At 44.9% G+C, this 20,143-nt stretch overlaps 1 protein-coding gene across 2 annotated transcripts in view; it reads left to right on the top strand.

Annotated features, from left to right (window-relative positions):
• The window catches only part of paip1 (poly(A) binding protein interacting protein 1), a 76,621-nt gene that overhangs the window by 37,091 nt on the left and 19,387 nt on the right, over positions 1–20,143 (top strand). For both annotated transcript variants that reach the window (XM_063049601.1, XM_063049602.1), the window contains exons 5-7: positions 118–318; positions 9,522–9,634; positions 14,702–14,813. In XM_063049601.1, coding sequence (XP_062905671.1) covers positions 118–318; positions 9,522–9,634; positions 14,702–14,813 — 426 coding nt within the window. The remainder of the gene's footprint in view (positions 1–117; positions 319–9,521; positions 9,635–14,701; positions 14,814–20,143) is intronic.

The following is a 20,143-nucleotide window of genomic DNA, read 5'->3' as shown; positions in this document are numbered from 1 at the left end:
CAGTTAACATTACAGTTAATATTACTGAGAACCCTACAAAAAAAAACACAAAGCAGTGGGGATATTGAATCCTTGGGTGAATTCTGATGTACGATTCTGCTGGTCTCCCCTGAAAAGGTAGTGCCAGATGAGTCCTACGTGGATTTTGACGTATTACCTGACCTCACACTATCCGACTATCTCCAAGATTTCTTGAGTCTTTTGACCTCTCACCCTGGGAGCTTTGAACTGGAGATTGTGCATTTCACCGAAATGATGAACAGCTGTGTCAACACAGATGAGGCACTACAAGAAGTGGTGGAGATAATCTACCAGCAGGTAGGAATGTGGGTGTGTGTGTAAAAGTAACCTGGGTGGTTGGTGGGGGGGCTTCTTAAAGTTGAATCATTAATTCCCTATTGTCTTTGCTACTTGTAGTTTCATCATTCGTTTAAAAGAAATCTTAATTACAAAACTTTCTACTTATGGAGACTAAACCAGAATCTGTAAAGGCAAGTACTTATTACCGCTCAACCATCAGGCTCTTGAATCAGAGTGAATAATTCCACATCCTATGCAATCACTTTCAAGGATTTTACAACTCATGCTCTCAAGTTTATTTTTTATTCATTATTTTTGTATTTACACATCTTTTTCTCTTTTTCACATTGGTTGATTATCTGTTTGTCATTGATTCTATGGTGTTTCTTGTAATTACTGTGAATGCCCACAAGAAAATGAAGCTCAGGGTAACATATGGTGACATAGAGTTGCAAGAAAAAGTTTGTGAGCCCTTTGCAATTACCTGGTTTTCTGCATTAACTACTCATAAAATGTGGTCTGATCTTCATCTAAGTCACAATAATTGACAAACACAATCTGCCTAAACTAATAGCACAAACAATTGTACTTTTCATGTCTTTATTGAACACATTGTTTAATCTTTCACAGTCCAAGCTAGAAAAAGTATGTGAACCCTTCTGTTTAATAACTGGTAGAACCTCGTGTAGCAACCTCTACCAAACGTTTCCTGTAGCTGATCAGGCTTTCACAACAATGAGGAGGAATCTTAGACCATTTCTCCATACAAAACTGTTTCAGTTCATCAATATTTCTGAGATACCTTGCATGACCAGTCCCACAGCATCTCATTTGGGTTAAGGTCTGAACTCTGACTTGGCCATTCTAAAACACAAATTTTCTTCTTTTTAAACCATTCTGTTGTTAATTTACTTTTGTGTTTCAGATCATTGTCTTGTTGCATCACCCAACTTCTATTAAGCTTCAGGTGACAGACTGCTACCCTGACATTCTCCTGTAAAATGTCTAGACACAAGTTTGAATTCAATGTTCCCTCAACGATTGCAAGCTGTCCAGGCCCTGAGGCAGCAAAGCAGCCCCAAACCATGATGCTCCTTCCACCATGCTTCACAGTTGGGATGAGGTTTTGGTGTGGGTGTGCAGTGCTCTTTTTCCACCAAACGTAGCAATGTACATTTCTGCCAAAAAGTTCAACTTTTGTCTCATCTGTCCACAGAACATTGTTCCAGAAGTGTTAGAGAACATTCAGGTGGTCTTTTGCAAACTTGAGACGTGCAGCAATGTTATTTTTTTGGAGAGCAGTGGTTTCTTCCATGGTGTCCTTCCATGAACACCATTCTTGTTCAGTGTTTTTCTTATGGTGGACACATGAACAGAGACTTCAGCAAGCTCTAGAGATTTCTGCAGGTCTTTTGCTGTTGCCTTTGGGTTCTTTTTCACATTCTTCAACATTGCACGTGGTGTGACCTTTGCAGTATGCCCACTCCTGGGAGAGTAGCAACAGTACTAACAGTACAAACAGTCCATTTGTAGAACATTTCTCTTACTGTGGACTGATGAACACTCAGGTTTTTAGAAATGCCTTTGTAGCCTTTTCTAGCTTCATGCATCTCTACAGTTATTCTGAGGTCCTCTGAAGGTAGTTCTGATTGAGGCACGGTGCACGTAAACAGATCTTCCTTGAGAAGAGCAGGCTCTGTCAGTAACCTGACTTTGTGAGTCTTTTTATATGGGCAGGGCACCTCCACAACCCACATCTCCAATCTCATAGATTGGAACACCCGACTCCAAGTAGCTTTTGTAGAAGGCAGTACCCCAGAAGTTCACATACTTTTTTGAACCTCGGCTGTGATTGTTTAAATGGTGTACTCAATATTGACGAGAAGTACAATTGTTTATGTATTATTAGTTTAGGCAAATTGTGTTTGTCTATTAATGTGATTTGGATGATGATCAGACCACATTTTATGAGTAATGAATGCAGAAAATCAAATAATTGCAAAGGGTTCACAAACTTTCTTCCAACTGTTTACGTACTTGGATAGTAAGAAGAATTCAAGAGAAAATCTTTACCAGTGGAAATTGTAATTTTGTAGAATGCCTTGTATGCACTGTTACGTACCCCGTAACTGGGTTGCCAAACCAGCAGAAATGGATCACTCAGTTGGAGTCTGGATTACTAGAACTAAGAAAGTTTTATTAAAGAAACAAGCAACACAGTAATCGAAAGGATAATAAATGCAACAATTCAACAATGATAACCACACATGTGCACAGAATTAAGATAACAGCATCAATCAAGCTCTATCGTTGTCTAGGGGTAAATGACCAATTTCAAAATGACTCAAAGTTCAGTCCAGTTAGTAGTTCAGTTCGCAGTAATCGTTGCCATGGCGATGGACAAGGTGGGGGAAGAGAGACATAGAATAGGAACAACTTATCATTCAGAACGGCTTCACTCACAGACCAGCGAGATGGCTCACAGACCAGCGAGATGGCTCACAAACAGCTTTTGGGCGGGTCCTTGGTGATGTCACCTGAGGTCACCGACTGTGACCCCTCCTCCAGATGCGGTCGATCCTCTGCAGTGAACCCGGCACCCAGGCAAGGGCGGACACACACCGGGTTCCCGCTGATCGTACCTTTCCACCCTGTGCGTTGTCCGGTACTTCTCACCACTCGTGAGAGGCGCACCGCTTCCAGGGTCTCGTTACCTCGGGTGGCGTGTGTGTCGTCTTAGCGAACCTGTCCCTTTTTATCCCCCCTGCTGGGGTATCGCCTGTCCATCACTTCAAACAGTTCAGGGTTCAAAGGGGGGAGCCGCTCCAGACAGCTCTCTCTCCCACATCCCTTCATTACACATCTCCAGATGCTGCTCCATTGTTCCTTATCTCTCCTTCCCCTGAGGGCAGGTGGCAGACCAACTGCTGATGCCACTGATGCTAGCCCAGGCCAGCAAACATCTTAATTTTATGTGTATTCTCGTAACACTTCCCCCCTTTAAGGATTTTTACCGGGAGGTAAAAATTACAAACATGACTACATTATCTGATACATACACAATATACATCTTTAACAGTTATTTAGCTAATACAGAGAATTTGAAGCTGTCAACACCTTGACAGACAGTCATCACATTTTCTGTTCCTTTTACACATGTTATTAATAATCCCTTAGACCAGGCTCCAACTCAGCAAACTTCATAGTGGCCAAAAACACTGATGAATTGCGACCAATGTAACCTCTCATCTGGTTTTGTCCCGGACCACAACAACAAGGGTCGTCCCATTCCGACTCAATTTTCTCTCGCAAGGGCTTAGTAGGAGGGGGACGGGTATTGACCGCAGAGTTATTGCAAAACTTCCTGCAGTACCCCACCATCTCCAAAAGCCTTCTGAGGGCCCTCTTGTCTGTCGGGGTTGGGAGGTCAGCGATAGCCTGCACTGTAGCTTGCATCACTGCCAGCTGCCCCTGTGTCACCACAATTCCCAGGTAAGTGACCTTCGTGTGGCCGAATTCATTTTTTTCAAGGTTCACTATCAAGCTGGCTTCAGACAGCCGTATTAAATTGCCAATACACACCTCTGTGTTCATCAGCCCTTTAGTCACTGAATTACTCAAAAAATATGGGTGTTGTTTACTTGGCTGCCCTATTGTAACCACAATCACCCAACGTCCCAGTTCTTTGCATTTCCTCGGGACAATCAAACACATGGGTGCGAGTCGTTTAATTACTCCTTCGGGGATTAAGGGAGAGACCTTATCAGTAGACCTGGCCAAAACAATAGCCTTCTCCCATCTGACCGATCCCATCCTAATCTTTTCAAAATGGTTTTTTCCTCTTAGCAGGGGGCCCCTAGCTTCATTGATTTCCACGCTAACACCGACTAGGTTTGTTAGCATATCAAAAGCCGGTGACCGTCTCAGTTCGCGTCGGTCATGATCAATAACATTCTTCCCCCTGGGCAGCCGGTAAATCTCTTTCGTGATTCCACCAACTGTTTCCTCCAGCACTGCAAAATGTCCACCGGGGGGTACCTCGTGGGCCATGTTAAAAACCTCATCCCCATAACTCTTTTGCACCACCCCCCATTCCTCATCTGCGGGTACTGTACTTGATTTCCCTTTCTTCCTTAGCACTTCCTCATCCGCACAATAGCCTACTAGTTCCCTTGTCAAGGCTGTGTCAGAGAGACCTGTCTCGGCAAAAACCATCAGCCCCTCGTCTCGCTCCTGCGTCTGCACAACTTCTTTCCTGGCTACTGCTACGTCCGTCCCAGCTCCCTCACTACCTCTTATCTCACTACACCCTGTCTCATACAAGGTTGGCAGAAACGTTTCAGCCAAATTCACCATCGCGGGCGGGGCCTCCATGCTGGCAGGCTGACCCGTCAATCTCACGACTGGGAACACGATTCCTCCGGCGATGTCATTACCGAGCAAGACTTCCACGTCTTTCATCGGTAATTCGGACCTCACCCCGATCGTGACTAGTCCAGAGACCAGGTTGCTCTGTAAATGTATCTGGTGCAAAGGGACTGACTCTGTCCCTTCCCCAACACCTTTGACCTCTACCTCTCCAGTCTGGGTCTCTGAGCTAAACTCTAATACACTCTTCAGTATTAGTGACTGACACGCTCCCGTGTCTCTCCAGATCCGCACTGGAACTGGTTTTAACCTCTTTTTCACTGACACCAGTCCGGCCGAGATAAACCTCTCGCGCCCTTCCTGGACTTTTTCAGACCTGTCCTTCCCTAGCGGTTCGCTTAACAGCTCGATACAGCCATTCAAAATTTCCGCTTTTCCTTTCCCCGTCTCCTTCCTTGGGGCAAAGCACCTGGACGCAAAGTGTCCGACTTTCCCACAATTATAACAGACGACCCCAGGAGACTTCCTACCAGGCTGCTCCCGGTCTACCTTATCCTTTTCACTAGTCCCCGGCTTACTTTCTGACTTTTCCGGCGGACTCTCCCCTCCGTCCTGACTACCCTTCTGGTAGCCTTTACTCGGGGCAAACTTCATTTTATGCGTCAACGCATACTCATCCGCTAACTTAGCAGTTGCGGCTAAAGTGGCTGCCTCTTTCTCATCGAGGTAGGGTCTCATACCCTCAGGGACACAACCTTTAAACTGCTCAATCAGAATCAGTTGCAGCAGTCTGTCATAATCCCCCTCTACCCCTTTCGAGGCGCACCAACGCTCACAATATGTTTGCATCTCACGAGCAAACTCCAAATACGTGCGGTCCCACCGCTTCCTCGCATTCCGGAACCTCTGCCGGTATGCCTCCGGGACCAACTCATAAATCCTGAGGATGGCCTCTTTCACCACCTCATACCTCTGGGCATCTTCCGCGGATAAAGCTGAGTAAGCTTGTTGGGCCTTCCCTTTCAGTACACTCTGAAGTAAAACAACCCACTTATCCCTCGGCCATTCCTGACTTATAGCCACCTTTTCGAAGTGGAGAAAGTACCGATCCACATCGGTATCGTCAAATGGGGGAACCAGCCTAACCTCCTGGGTCGCCCGGAACCCTCCACCTTGGTTCGGCACGAGCCCCTGCTCGGCCCTTATCTTTAACTTCTCCAGCTCAAATTCCCTTTCCCTCTGTTTCTCCTCTCTCTCCAACTGTCTGTCCCTCTCTTTCTCTCTCTCCCGCCTTTCTAACTCTCTCTCTTTCTCTTCGTGTTCTAACTGCCGTACCCGGAACTCGTGCTCGAGTCTCAGTTTTTCAAGCTGTACCTGTACCGCGTCTCCAGCAGGTTTTTCAATAGACACCACCCCCAGCTCATCTTGGGGAAACACACCTTTAGATACATAGTGCTCTACAATAGCTCTGTGTATCTCCTCTCTCCTCATTGTCGACTTCACCTTAGCAAGATTCACCCGTTTGGCCACAGCTATCAATTCCGATTTCCTGGCATCCTCTAATGCCTCCAAGGTCGGCGCCTTTATAAATTCCTCAACCTCCATTTCTGCTGTTTGTCTTTTCTTTCTTTCGGGAATTTTAACCCAATCAATTTACTCCGTCCCAAATTTAGCGTTCAGAATCGCGGACGAGAACCCCACTTATGTTACGTACCCCGTAACTGGGTTGCCAAACCAGCAGAAATGGATCACTCAGTTGGAGTCTGGATTACTAGAACTAAGAAAGTTTTATTAAAGAAACAAGCAACACAGTAATCGAAAGGATAATAAATGCAACAATTCAACAATGATAACCACACATGTGCACAGAATTAAGATAACAGCATCAATCAAGCTCTATCGTTGTCTAGGGGTAAATGACCAATTTCAAAATGACTCAAAGTTCAGTCCAGTTAGTAGTTCAGTTCGCAGTAATCGTTGCCATGGCGATGGACAAGGTGGGGGAAGAGAGACATAGAATAGGAACAACTTATCATTCAGAACGGCTTCACTCACAGACCAGCGAGATGGCTCACAGACCAGCGAGATGGCTCACAAACAGCTTTTGGGCGGGTCCTTGGTGATGTCACCTGAGGTCACCGACTGTGACCCCTCCTCCAGATGCGGTCGATCCTCTGCAGTGAACCCGGCACCCAGGCAAGGGCGGACACACACCGGGTTCCCGCTGATCGTACCTTTCCACCCTGTGCGTTGTCCGGTACTTCTCACCACTCGTGAGAGGCGCACCGCTTCCAGGGTCTCGTTACCTCGGGTGGCGTGTGTGTCGTCTTAGCGAACCTGTCCCTTTTTATCCCCCCTGCTGGGGTATCGCCTGTCCATCACTTCAAACAGTTCAGGGTTCAAAGGGGGGAGCCGCTCCAGACAGCTCTCTCTCCCACATCCCTTCATTACACATCTCCAGACGCTGCTCCATTGTTCCTTATCTCTCCTTCCCCTGAGGGCAGGTGGCAGACCAACTGCTGATGCCACTGATGCTAGCCCAGGCCAGCAAACATCTTAATTTTATGTGTATTCTCGTAACAGCACAAATAGATGTGATGGTTGGCATAGATATGATGGGTCAAAAGGTCTGTTTCTATGCTACACAACTTTGACTCTGAGTAACTATAATAAAATTTTTGCATCATAACTGGACTGTTGGAAGATGTTTTCCGTTGTCTGAATGAACTGTTGCAGTGTAAGAGTTCCTCAAGGCACTGTCCTTGTCCTAATTATTTTCCACTGGGTAAAGATTTTTCTTTGAATTCTGTTTATTACTTTGCAGTTATAGTTCCTGGTCCATAGAACATCGAACTTTGAACATTGAAGAGTACAGCATAGGAATAGGCTCTTTGGCCCACAGTGTTAATTAAATTGGTAATCAAATTGCCAACTAAACTCACAATGTCGATATCCCTCTATTTTTCTCACTTTCATATGCTTATCTAAACATCTCTTAAAAGCCTCTATTGTTTCTATCTCTACCACCACCCCTGGCAGCACATTCCGGGCACTCACCACTCTGTGAGGTAAAACAAAAACAAATTCCCCATGGATCTCTTTTGAACTTACCCGATCTCAAATTAAATGCGTGCCTTCTGGTATTAGACATTAGATGGAAATAAGTCCAGGACCAGCCTTTTGGCTCAGAGTGTCTGACCCTCCAAGGGAGGAGTTGTAGAGTTTGATGGCCACAGGCAGGAATTACTTCCTATGACACTCAGCGTTGCATCTCGGTGGAATGAGTCTCTGGCTGAATGTACTCCTGTGCCCGACCAGTACATTATGTAATGGATGGGAGACATTGTCCAAGATGGCATGCAACTTGGACAGCATCCTCTTTTTAGACACCACCGTCAAAGAGTCCAGTTCCATCCCCACAACATCACTGGCCTTTACGAATAAGTTCGTTGATTCTGTTGGTGTCTGCTACCCTCAGCCTGCTGCCCCAGCACACAACAGCAAACATGATTGCACTGGCCACCACAGACTCATAGAACATCCTCAGCATTGTCCGGCAGATGTTAAAGGACCTCAGTCTCCTCAGGAAATAGAGACGGCTCTGACCCTTCTTGTAGACAGCCTCAGTGTTCTTTGACCAGTCCAGTTTATTGTCCATTTGTATCCCCAGGTATTTGTAATCCTCCACCATGTCCACACTGACCCCCTGGATGGAAACAGGGGTCACTGCTACCTTAGCTCTCCTCAGGTCTACCACCAACTCCTTAGTCTTTTTCACATTAAGCTGCAGATAATTCTGCTCACACCATGTGACAGAGTTTCCCACCGTAGCCCTGTACTCAGCCTCATCTCCCCTGCTGATGCATCCAACTATGGCAGAGTCATCAGACAACTTCTGAAGATGACAAGACTCTGTGCAGTAGTTGAAGTCCGAGGTGTAAATGGTGAAGAGAAAGGGAGACAAGACAGTCCCCTGTGGAGCCCCAGTGCTGCTGATCACTCTGTCGGACACACAGTGTTGCAAGCACACGTACTGTGTCTGCCAGTCAGGTAGTCAATAATCCATGACACCAGGAAAGCATCCACCTGCATCGCTTTCAGCTTCTCCCCCAGCAGAGCAGAGTGGATGGTATTGAACGCACTGGAGAAGTCAAAAAACATGAACCTCACAGTGCTCGCTGGCTTGTCCAGGTGGGCGTAGACACGGTTCAGCAGGTAGATGATGGCATCCTCAGCCCCTAGTCGGGGCTGGTAGGCGAACTGGAGGGGATCTAAGTGTGGCCTGACCACAGGCCGGAGCAGCTCCAGAACAAGTCTCTCCAGGGTCTTCATGATGTGGGAGGTCAATGCCAGCGGTCTGTAGTCATTGAGGCTGCTGGGGCCATTTCTATGCTATGTTGACTGTCCTGTTGTACATATTATTTATTACAAATTGCTATAAATTGCACATTTAGATGGAGAAGTAACGTAAAGATTTTTACTCTTCATGTATGTGAAGGATGTAAGTAATAAAGTCAATTCAATTCAATTCAGATCGATGTTTATGCCATTGGGTCTGCAGGATTTTCCAGTGCAGACCATTTTAATTACAATCCCCTTTCTCATTCTGACACGGCCTCTTCTGTCACAATAAGGTCACTCTCAGGTTGGAGGAGAAACACTGTCTGGGTTGGCATGAACATCAAGGGTGAAAACACTGTCTTTTTCCCAGGGCTGGGAAATCAAGAATGAAAGGGCATGAGAGAGGAAGCATTTCCAGCATTTTGTTTTATTCATGACTCTTATAATTCCTAGTTGTGTTGTCGTGTCTCCATCAGGATCCAATTTAGTCTGTTTTGTTTCTCTTCACTTAGGCAACCACAGTGCCCAACTTCACATACACGGGGGCTCGGCTGTGTAACTATCTATCACAGAATCTATCTGTTAACCTTAGAAATCACAACTTCCGTGAACTTCTATTAGAGAGGTGAGTGTTGCATCCTGCACTCTCCAACAAGTTATATTGGCTCTTGCTTTCTTCTCATCGCCCTTGCCTCATTTCAAATGTTCAGTCTCTTGCTAGAGAAGGGAAATGAATGGATGGGAGTCTTTGATTATGCCGGCTGCTTTACCAAGGCAGTGAGAAGTGTAGACAGAGTCCATAGAGGAGAGGCTAGTTTCTGTGATGTGCTGAGCTGTGTCCACAACTCTCTGCAATCTCTTACAGTCTTGGGTAGCACGTGTCCCGACAGAATACTTTCTGTGGTTCATTGATTTAAAAAAAAAGTGAGGATTAAAAGGGACATCTCAAATTTCTTCAGCCTCCTGAATAGGTAGAGTTGCTGGTTCGCTTTCTTGGTTTAACAACAAAATTGTCTAAATGCGTATTGGTGGATAGGTGAATGTTGGCCAAGAATACTGGGAGGGCGGGTGTCCAAAGCTGGAAGAGGGCTGTATGATGCTGGATGTAAAGTTGAAATCTATAGAGGGATAGATTCTGATTGAATCTGCGGAATCTGTGGGAGACAGTGGCCTGTCACGGTCCAGAGGGAAGAGCGAAAAGGTATCTGTGAAATGGAATGCAGTTTATCCATACCATGACATTGCCACCCATGGCAGGTTTGATGGCCGTGTCAGAAGTGGTTCAGCTGCTGGACTATCTGAAGGCAGTATGTAGAGTGAGTGAGCAGAGCAGAAAAATCAAGGCTGTCAATGCACAGGTGGAGTCTGGATCTAAAGTAGGAGGCTAGGAGGTAGAGTCTAGGTAGATCAGGAGTTCTGGAGACAGTGTTCAGTCTTGGGCAGGGGAACCAACCTTTTTTGTGCTGTGGATCTCTTACCATTACCTGAGGGGTCCATGGACCCCAGTTTGGGAACCCCTGGTCTAGGGTGAAGATTTCTGCCCAAAGAAACAACCTTGGAGGTGCAAGAGCGGGAAGAAGAGTTCAACATCATGTTGGACTTGGAGTGCGTTGAAATGATGATGTATGTGGTCAAGGCTTAAACATTGGCTGAGGACTGTGCAGGGTTAGAGGGGGGAAGATTAGTATAGATGGTGAAAACTCAATAGGAACTGGGTCTGAGGGAGTGAGATGGAGTGAGGAAATTCTTCACATGATGTAGTTCTGATAAATCAAGAGCAGAAGGGCTAATTATCCACCTGAAAAGGTGTAGCATCGACAGCAGTGCAGCATTTCTTCAGCTAAGAAGATAATGCAGCTAAATACGTGGCTAAGGAGTTGGTGCAGGAGGGAGGGTTTCATGTTTCTGGACAATTGGGCCTTGTTCCAGGGACCTGTTCCGACAAGACAGATTGCACCTGAACTGGAGGGGGACTAATGTCCTTGCGAGAAGGTTTGCTAGTGCTGCTCCGGGGGTTTTAAACTAGGTTTGCAGGAGGAGGGGAACCAGAGTGTTAGAGCAGATAGTGAGGTGGAGGAGGATAAAGATCATCTGAGAACTGCAAGTATAGTGCATGGAGTAAAACCAGATCTAGCATATAAAGAGGCTTTGAGGAAAGAGAAACAGAATAAAGGGTGTAAAGGTAGTAAGGTAGAAGGGCTAAAGTGTGTGTACTTCAATGCAGGAAGCATCAGGAACAAAGGTGATGAACTGAGAGCTTGGATACGTACATGAAATTATGATGTAGTGGCCACTACAGAGACTTGACTGGCATCAGGGCAGGAATGGATTCTCAATATTCCTGGATTTCAGTGCTTTAAAAGGGATAGAGAGGGCGGAAAAAGGGGAGGAGGGGTGGCATTACTGGTTAGGGATACTATTACAGCTACAGAAAGGGTGGGTAATGTAGCAGGATCCTCTTTTGAGTCAGTGTGGGTGGAAGTCAGGAACAGGAAGGGAGCAGTTACTCTACTGGGAGTATTCTATAGGCCCCCTGGTAGCATCAGAGATACTGAGGAGCAGATTGGGAGGCAGATTTTGGAAAGGTGCAAAAACAACAGGGTTGTCATCATGGCTGACTTTAACTTCCCTAATATTGATTGGCACCTGATTAGTTCCAAGGGTTTAGATGGGGCAGAGTTTGTTAAATGTGTCCAGGACGGATTCCTGTTACAGTATGTTGACAGGCCGACAAGGGGGAACGCCATACTAGATCTAGTATTAGGTAATGAACCGGGTCAGGTCACAGATCTCTCAGTGGGTGAGCATCTGAGGGACAGTGACCACTGCTCCCTGGCCTTTAGCATTATCATGGAAAAGGATAGAATCAGAGAGGACAGGAAAATTTTTAATTGGGCAAGGGCAAATTATGAGGCTATAAGGCTAGAACTTGTGGGTGTGAATTAGGATGATGTTTTTGCAGGGAAATGTACTAAGGACATGTGGTTGATGTTTAGGGATCTCTTGCAAGATGTTAGGGATAAATTTGTCCCAGTGAGGAAGATAAAGAATGGTAGGGTGAAGGAACCATGGGTGACAAGTGAGGTGGAAAATCTAGTCAGGTGGAAGAAGGCAGCATACACGAGGTTTAGGAAGCAAGGATCAGATGGGTCTATTGAGGAATAAGGGTAGTAAGAAAGGAGCTTAAGGGGCTGAGAAGAGCAAGAAGGGGGCATGAGAAGGCCTTGGTGAGCAGGGTAAAGGAAAACCTCAAGGCATCCTTCAATTATGTGAAGAACAAAAGGATGACAGAAGGCTGTGAAAGTGAGCGAGGTCTTCAATGAATACTTCTCTTCGGTATTCACCAATGAAAGGGAACTTGATGACGGTGAGGACAATATGAGTGAGGTTGATGTTCTGGAGCATGTTGAAATTAAGGGACAGGAGGTGTTGGAGTTGTTAAAATACATTACGACGGATAAGTCCCTGGGGCCTGACGGAATATTCCCCAGGCTGCTCCATGAGGCAAGGGAAGAGATTGCTGAGCCTCTGTCTAGGATCTTTATGTCCTCGTTGTCCACGGGAATGGTACCGGAGGATTGGAGGGAGGTGAATGTTGTCCTCTTGTTCAAAAAAGATAGTAGGGATAGTCCAAGTAATTATAGACCAGTGAGCCTTACGTCTGTGGTGGAAAAGCTGTTGGAAAAGATTCTTAGAGATAGGATCTGTGGGCATTTAGAGAATCATGGTCTGATCAGGGACAGTCAGCATGGCTTTGTGAAGGGCAGATAGTGTCTAACAAGCCTGATAGAGTTCTTTGAGGAGGTGACCAGGCATATAGATGAGGGTAGTGTAGAAGATGTGATTTGCGATCTGCATGAATTTTAGTAAGGCATTTGACAAGGTTCCACACGGTAGGCTTATTCAAGGTTCCACACGGTAGGCTTATTCAGAAAGTCAGAAGGCATGGGACCAGGGAAGTTTGGCCAGGTGGATTCAGAATTGGCTTGCCTGCCGAAAGCAGAGGGTCAGGGTGGAGGGAGTACATTCAGATTGGAGGGTTGTGACTAGTGGTGTCCCACAAGGATCGGTTCTGGGACCTCTACTTTTCATGATTTTTATTAACGACCTGGATGTGGGGGTAGAAGGATGGGTTGGCAAGTTTGCAGACAACACAAAGGTTGGTGGTGTTGTGGATAGTGTAGAGGATTGTCGAAGATTGCAGAGAGACATTGATAAGATGCAGAAGTGGGCTGAGAAGTGGCAGATGGAGTTCAACCCAGAGAAGTGTGAGGTGGTACACTTTGGCAGGACAAACTCCAAGGCAGAGTACAAAGTAAATGGCAGGATACTTGGTAGTGTGGAGGAGCAGAGGGATCTGGGGGTGCATGTCCACAGATCCCTGAAAGTTGCCGCACAGGTAGATGGGGTAGTTAAGAAAGCTTATGGAGTGTTAGCTTTCATAAGTCGAGGGATAGAGTTTAAGAGTCGCGATGTAATGATGCAGCTCTATAAAACTCTGGTTAGGCCACACTTGGAGTACTGTGTCCAGTTCTAGTCGTCTCACCATAGGAAGGATGTGGAAGCATTGGAAAGGGTGCAGAGGAGATTTACCAGGATGCTGCCTGGTTTAGAGAGTATGCATTATGATCAGAGATTAAGGGAGCTAGGGCTTTACTCTCTGGAGAGAAGGAGGATGAGAGGAGACATGATAGAGGTATACAAGATATTAAGGGGAATAGATAGAGTGGACAGCCAGCGCCTCTTCCCCAGGGCAGCACTGCTCAATACAAGAGGACATGGCTTTAAGGTAAGGGGTGGGAAGTTCAAGGGGGATATTAGAGGAAGGTTTTTTGCTCAGAGAGTGGTTGGTGCGTGGAATGCACTGCCTGAGTCGGTGGTGGAGGCAGATACACTAGTGAAGTTTAAGAGATTACTAGACAGGTATATGGAGGAATTTAAGGTGGCGGGTTATATGGGAGGCAGGGTTTGAGCGTCGGCACAACATTGTGGGCCGAAGGGCCTGTACTGTACTGTAATGTTCTATGTTCTAAATAGTGTTTCATGTACAGTCGACCTTCACTAATCCGGTACCATTGGGACCTGACGAGTGCCGGATTAGTGAAAATGCCGAATTACAGAAGGATCACATTAAGCATAATCAGTGTCGGATTATCGAAGGAACCGGATTACAGGTAGTGGGATTGGTGAAGGTTGACTGTATAGTTCTTTGTAAAATCTGTTGTATTTCTTTTGTTTCCTGTAAATGTCTATTTTATTTGGTTTTACATGTACTGTCAGATGACAATAAATGTGAAGAAAATGAATAGCAAGGTAATATGACATATGCGTACTTTAATAATAAACTTTGTCTTTGAAAGATTGCAGCATATTGTTGTGGAGAGGGACTTGGTGCACGAATTGCATAGGAATTGCAACAGCTTATAAAGAAGGCAAGTGGAATGTTAGCCTTCATTGCTAGAGGCATTGAATTGAAAAGCTGGGAGATTCTGTTGCAGCTGCAGAGGGAATTTACAAAAACAACCAGTCTAGTTCTGCATTCCTCCCCCCCCCCCCCATACTTTCCTCCTATCATATTAAAATTATGACCTTTCCTATTTGCAATTTCTGCCTTGGGGAAAACCTCTCTCTGTCCAGTCGATCTATGCTTCTTACCTTATATACAAACTGCAGCTCTGTCCTCTCTCCACAGGTGTCAGAAAGAATTTGTGAAGAAAGACGAGGCAGCAGCCGGTGATCAAGAGACCAGAAAAAAATTTCATTCATTTGTACTGTTTTTGGGTGAGCTGTATCTCAACCTGGAGGTGAGGAATAGATTGTGTAACCTGTATGTTTTCTGAGAAGTGCGGTGGGGAGGTGGTTGTGCAAGCGATCATTACTCGGGTTCATTCCTCAATCACACACCACAGAAACAGAACCCTTGGCCCATCCAGTCCATGCCAAACTGTTATTCTACTTCATCTCATCAAATTGTACCTGAACCATAAGTCCTCCATGCCCCTCCATCCATGTATTTATCCAAACTTTTCTCAAATACTGCAGTCGAGCGCATATTCGCCATTTCCACTGGCAGCCCATTCCACACTTTCACTACCCTCTTGAGTGAAGAAGGTCACCATCAGGTTCTTAAATATTTCACCCTTGGCCCATGACCTCTTATTGTAGTCCCACCCTATCTCAGTGGAAAAAGCCTGCTTGCATTTACCCTAGCTATACCCCTCATAATTTGTATACCTCTATCAAATCTTACCCTCCTCCTCCTCCTATGCTCTAGGGAATAAAATCCTATCCATTCAACCTTTCCCTATAACTCGGGTCCTCGCATCCTGGCTGTATACAACTTCAACATAACATCTCAACTCCTGTACTCAATACTCTGGTTATGAAGGCCAATGTGCATGAAGCTTTTTCTACTTGTGCGCCATTTTCAAGGAATGCGGATGAGCTTAGAGCGTGGATCAGAACTTGGAGCTATGATGTTGTCGCCGTTACAGAGACTTGGATGGCTTAGGGGCAGGAATGGTTACTTAGAGTGCCAGACTTTAGATGTTTCAGAAAGGACAGGGAGGGGGGCAAAAGAGGTGGGGGCATGGCACTGCTAATCAGAGATAGTGTCATGGCTGCAGAAAAGGAAGAAGTCATGGAGGGATTGTGTACTGAGTCTGTGTGGATGGAAGTTAGAAACAGGAAGGGGTCAATAACTGTACTGGACATTTTTTATAGGTCACCCAATAGTAACAGGAACGTTGAGGAACAGATAGGGAGACAGAGTCTGGAAAGAAGTAATAATAACAGGGTTGTCATGATGGGAGATTTTAATTTCTCAAATATTGATTGACATCTCCCTAGAGCAAGGGGTTTAGATGGGGTAGAGTTTGTTAGGTGTGTTTAGGAAGGTTTCCTGACACAATGTGTAGATAAGCCTACAAGAGGAGAGGCTGTGCTTGATCTGGTATTGGGAAATGAACCTAGTCAGGTATCAGGTCTCTCAGTGGGAGAGCATTTTGGAGACAGTGATCATAATTCCATCTCCTTTACCACAGCATTGGAGAAGGATAGGAACAGACAAGTTAGGAAAACGTTTAATTGGAGTAAGAGGAAGTATGAGGCTATCAAGCAGGAACTTGGAAGCATAAACTGGGATCAGATATTTTCAGGAAAATATGGCAGAAATGTGGCCAATGTTCAGGGAATATTTGTGTGGCGTTCTGCATGGGTACATTCCAATGAGACAGGGAAAGGATGGTAGGCTATAAGAACTGTGGTGTATAAAGGCTGTTGAAAATCTAGTCAAGAAGAAAAGAAAAGCTTAGGAAAGCTTCAGAAAGCTAGGTAACGATAGAGATCCAGAAGATAAGGCTAGCAGGAAGGAGCTTAAGAATGAAATTAGGAGAGCCAGAAGGGGCCATGAGAAGGCCTTGGCGAGCAGGATTAAGGAAAAACCCCAGGGCATTCTACAAGTATGTGAAGAGCAAGAGGAAAAGATGTGAGAGAATAGGACCAATCAAGTGTGACAGTGGAAAAGTGTGTATGGAACCTGAGGAGATAGCAGAGGTACTTAATGAATACTTTGCTTCAGTATTCACTACGGAAAAGGATCTTGGCGATTGTAGGGATGACTTACAGCGGATTGAAAAGCTTGAGCATACAGTGGCATGCAAAAGTTTGGACACCCCGGTCAAAATTTCTGTTACTGTGAATAGCTAAGCGAGTAAAAGATGACCTGATTTCCAAAAGGCATGAAGTTAAAGATGACACATTTCTTTAATATTTTAAGCAAGATTACTTTTTATTTTCATCCTTTACAGTTTCAAAATAACAAAAAAGGGAAAAGGTCTGAAGCAAAAGTTTAGGCACCCTGCATGGTCAGTACTTAGTAACACCCCCTTTGGCAAGTATCACAGCTTGTAAATGCTTTCTGTAGCCAGCTAAGAGTCAATTCTTGTTTGGGGGATTTTCGCCCATTCTTCCTTGCAAATGGCTTCTAGTTCTGAGAGATTCTTGGGCTGTCTTGCATGCACTGCTCTTTTGAGGTCTATCTGCAGATTCTCAATGATGTTTAGGTTGGGGGACTGTGAGGGCCATGGCAAAACCTGCAGCTTGCGCCTCTTGAGGTAGTCCATTGTGGATTGTGAGGTGTGTTTAGGATCATTATCCTGTTGAAGAAGCCATCCTCTTTTCATCTTCAGCTTTTTTACAGATGGTGTGATGTTTGCTTCCAGAATTTGCTGGTGTTTAATTGAATTCGTTCTTCCCTCTACCAGTAAAATGTTCCCCATGCTACTGGCTGCAACACAAGCCCAAAACATGATCGATCCACCCCCGTGCTTAACAGTTGGAGAGGTGTTCTTTTCATGAAATTCTGCACCCTTTTTTCTCCAAACATACCTTTGCTCATTGCAGCAAAAAAGTTCTATTTTAACTTCATCAGTCCACAGGACTTGTTTCCAAAATGAATCAGGCTTGTTTAAATGTTCCCTTGCAAACTTCTGACGCTGAATTTTGTGGTGAGGACACAGGAAAGGTTTTCTTCTGATGACTCTTCCATGAAGGTCATATTTGTGCAGGTGTCGCTGCACAGTAGAACAGTGCACCACCACTCCAGAGTCTGCTAAATCTTCTGAAGGTCTTCTGCAGTCAAACAGGGGTTTTGATTTGCCTTTCTAGCAATCTTACGAGAAATTCTCTCAGAATGTTTTCTTGGTCTTCCAGACCTCAGCTTGACCTCCACTGTTCCTGTTAACTGCCATTTCTTAATTACATTACGAACTGAAGAAACGGCTACCTAAAAACGATTTGCTATCTTCTTATAGCCTTCTCCTGCTTTGTGCACATCATTTATTTTAATTTTCAGAGTGCTAGGCAGCTGCTTGGAGGAGCCCATGGCTGCTGATTGTTGGGACAAGGTTTGAGGAGTCAGGGTATTTATAAAGCTTTGAAATTTGCATCACCTTGCCTTTCCTAACAGTGATTGTGAACAAGCCATAGCCCTAACAAGCTAATTAAGGTCAGAGACCTTGGTAAAAGTTATCTGAGAGCTCAAATCTCTTGGGGTGCCCAAAGTTTTGCATGGTGCTCCTTTCCTTTTTTTCACTCTAAAATTGTACAAAACAAAAATAATACACTAATCTCGCTTAAAATGTTGAAAAGAATGTTTCATCTTCAACTTTATGACTTTTGGAGATCAGTCCATCTTCTACTCACGTAACTATTCACAGTAACAGAATTTTTGACCAGGGGTGCTCAAACTTTTGCATGCCACTGGGACTGGGTCTGTCATCAGCTGTGGAGGGTGAATCAGTGTCAATGTTTTGGGTTGATAAACATGTCAATCAATCTGAGATGTATATTCCTCTCTCCATAGATTTGCTGTGTGACTTGAGTACTTGCAGTAGTTTATAGTTTTACATTAATGATATAAGCAGCTGCGTATCTGGTTTCCCTTGTGGAACTGATAGAACCTAATTTATTATTACTGACATTCAGTATTTCATAAAGCTTGTTGTTTTGCAGTAGCCGTACAGCCTCAGGGACTTATCTATGCCAAATTTTTTCAAAAGTTCCAAGACGTTCTCTCTCTTAACCTTGGCATGTTTCAGCCTTTTCTATGCTGAACTCACATTTGTCAAGCTTCCTTTCACTGGTGAATAGTGAAGCAAATTGGGCATCTACTTGAAAGCTGTATAGTTACTAGGGTTTGGACCAAGCTCGCAGATGGAGGAGTGGTCCAGACTGATATGAGCAGGTCTAACAAGCATAAGCACTCCAAGGTCATCAAAATACGGGTGTGTTGAAGACCAGTTGATCTTGTTTTTAATGTTTGAGGATAAGTATTGGCTATGCAGAATAATTCTGTGTTGTGAGGTTGTGTCTTTTGAGTTTGCTGGGGATATTTCGATTTGAACCATCAGTACATAACAATACATTCAGAATCTGGGGTATCGCTCATATTCACATGGAGAGTCATAGAACACTACTGCACGGAAACAGGCCCTTCGGCCCATCTAGTATGTACCAAACTGCCTAGTGCCATCATCCTGCACCCGTGATAAAATCAATTGAAGGTAGGGCGGTGGATGTGGTGTCTATGCATTTTAGTAAGGTGTTCGACTAAGTTCCTCATGGTAGGCTCATTCAGGTAGTCAGGAGGCATGAGATCCCGAGAAGCTGGGCTGCATGGATTCAGAACCATCTGTGCATAACACTACGTTCAAAATTGGGCTTATTGTCATCAACCCGTTTTGTGCAAGTGGTAAAAATTACTGTGTTACAAAGAAATCCAAAAGTGGATAAAGGTTAGCTTATTTGTCACATGAACATTGAAAACTCCAGTGAAATGTGCTAGGGACAACCAACAAGCAAGCGTCACTGTGCTTCCAATAAATCATGCCCACAACTTACCGCTCCTAATCCGTATGCCTTTGGAATGTGAGAGGAAACCCATGCAATCGTGGGGAGAATTGACAAACTCCTTACAGACTCTGCAGGAATTGAATGTGGTTTTTCCGATACCTGGCGCTGTCAAGATGCCCTCTGTATGTCGCCCAACACTTTGTGAACCATCTATACATAACATATCTGCACTGTGGTAGCATAGCGGTTAGCACGACACTATTACAGCTCAACATTTCAAAATTCAATTCCAGGGCAGTCTGTAAGGAGTTTGTATGTTTTCCCCATGACCACGTGGGTTTCCTCCGGGTGCTCCCATTTCCTTGCACAGTCTAAAGACCAACTGGTTGGTAGGTGAATGGGTCATTGTAAATTGTCCTGTTATTAGGCTGGGGTTATGAAGGTGGGTTGCTGCGTGGGACTGCGCTGTCTCCAAATAAGAATAAAAGAAAATTACACTGCATCCATAATCAGGTATATTCTTACGCACGTATGTTGGTGGAATTTGTTTTGTGGCAGCAGTACAGTGCAATCCATAAAAATTAGAATAAATAGTGCAAAATCAGATGGTTGCTTGTGTTCATTCAGAAATCTGACGGTGGTGTTGGGGGAGAAGAATTGGATACAGTCTCACTAGAGCATGTCATCAATGGCCAATTTACTGTTACGCTACTGGAGTTTAGGGCAGCAATGAATGTCCTCCATCTGTCTGTCCTTGGCCACCTTCTCTGTTGAGTCCCAG

Source organism: Mobula hypostoma, chromosome 5 (genome assembly GCF_963921235.1).
Source record: "Mobula hypostoma chromosome 5, sMobHyp1.1, whole genome shotgun sequence".
In the NCBI taxonomy this organism is placed as follows: domain Eukaryota; kingdom Metazoa; phylum Chordata; class Chondrichthyes; order Myliobatiformes; family Myliobatidae; genus Mobula; species Mobula hypostoma.
Note: the sequence above shows the minus strand (reverse complement) of the source record. Positions and strands in the feature narration are given on the sequence as shown.